This window comes from Phalaenopsis equestris, unplaced genomic scaffold (assembly GCF_001263595.1).
Source record: "Phalaenopsis equestris unplaced genomic scaffold, ASM126359v1 Scaffold194423, whole genome shotgun sequence".
In the NCBI taxonomy this organism is placed as follows: domain Eukaryota; kingdom Viridiplantae; phylum Streptophyta; class Magnoliopsida; order Asparagales; family Orchidaceae; genus Phalaenopsis; species Phalaenopsis equestris.
The window spans coordinates 1-1,151 of record NW_018214372.1 but is presented as its reverse complement, the minus strand read 5'-3'; the positions used below and the strand labels follow the sequence as shown (position 1 = coordinate 1,151).

Genomic DNA, 1,151 nt, shown 5'->3' with positions numbered 1-1,151 from the left:
AGCCCTCCTAACCAAAACCATGGCGTGCTCCCTCTTCCTTTTCTACCCTATTCCTCTTCTTGTTTCCAGCGAGGTGCCGGCGATTCGGGTTGGCGAGGAAGCGGCGCGGTTACGAATCGGATATTGTTAAGGTAACTTCATACCTCTATTCGAAATCGAAACCTCTTTCCTCTTTCTTTTGTTGCCGCCGCTATGGATTTAGACCCCGAAGGTATCTTCCGCGACGACTCCGACTCTGACTCAGACTTACTCCATCAGAGGGAGTCCACGAAAGAATTCTCTGTCTACCTCGTTGACGCGTCTCCCAAGATGTTTCGTGCGGTCGGAACAACTGAAGAAGATGAAAAGGAGGAAACTTTTTTTCATGCTGCCGTCCAATGCATCTCTGAATCTCTCAAGGCTCAAATCATCGGCAGATCGTCCGATGAAATTTCGATCTGTTTCTTCAACACTAGGGAGAAGAAAAACATTCAGGATCTACATGGCGTTTTTGTGTTCAACGTTGCGGAAAGAGAGCTTCTTGATAGACCCACAGCAAGATTAATCAAAGAATTCAGCAGCATTGAAGATAGTTTTATGCATCATATAGGCAGTCGATATTGGATTGAGCCTGCATCAAGGGAGAATCCCTTGTACAACGCTCTTTGGGTTGCACAGGCGTTGCTGAGGAAAGGTTCTTTAAAAAATGTGAGCATGAGAATACTCATTTTCACAAACGAAGACAATCCTTTTGGAAACATTTATGGATCAGTGAAGGCAGACATGATCAGAACTACACTACAGCGTGCAAAAGATGCTCAGGAACTTGGAATCTCCATGGAGCTTCTTCCATTAGGCGGCAAAGAATTTGATGTCTCAATCTTATATGCCAATTTGCTTGGTCTGGAAAGCGAAGAGATGCCTCTCTTTCTGAGCTCTGCCGATGAAAAATTAGAAGATATGGCGAATCAGCTGCGAAAAAGGATATTTTCGAAGAGGAAGGTTAAAACAATTATGTTTAAGATAGCCAGTGGTGTTAGTGTACAAGTGAATGCGTACGCATTGATAAGACCTTCCACGCCTGGGCCTATTATGTGGTTGGATTCTGTCACTAGTCGCCCTTTGAAGACTGAGAGAACGTTCATTTGTGCTGACACAGGCGCTTTGGTTCA

At 44.7% G+C, this 1,151-nt stretch overlaps 1 protein-coding gene across 1 annotated transcript; it reads left to right on the top strand.

The window, feature by feature from the left end:
• Positions 1–6: 6 nt before the first annotated feature.
• LOC110034898 (ATP-dependent DNA helicase 2 subunit KU70-like) lies at positions 7–1,143 on the top strand (the record flags this gene model as incomplete). The annotated part of the gene is made up of 1 exon (XM_020739136.1): positions 7–1,143. A coding segment is annotated over exon 1 (951 nt), but the record flags the coding sequence as incomplete, so codon positions are not given.
• Between the last annotated feature and the right edge of the window lie 8 nt (positions 1,144–1,151).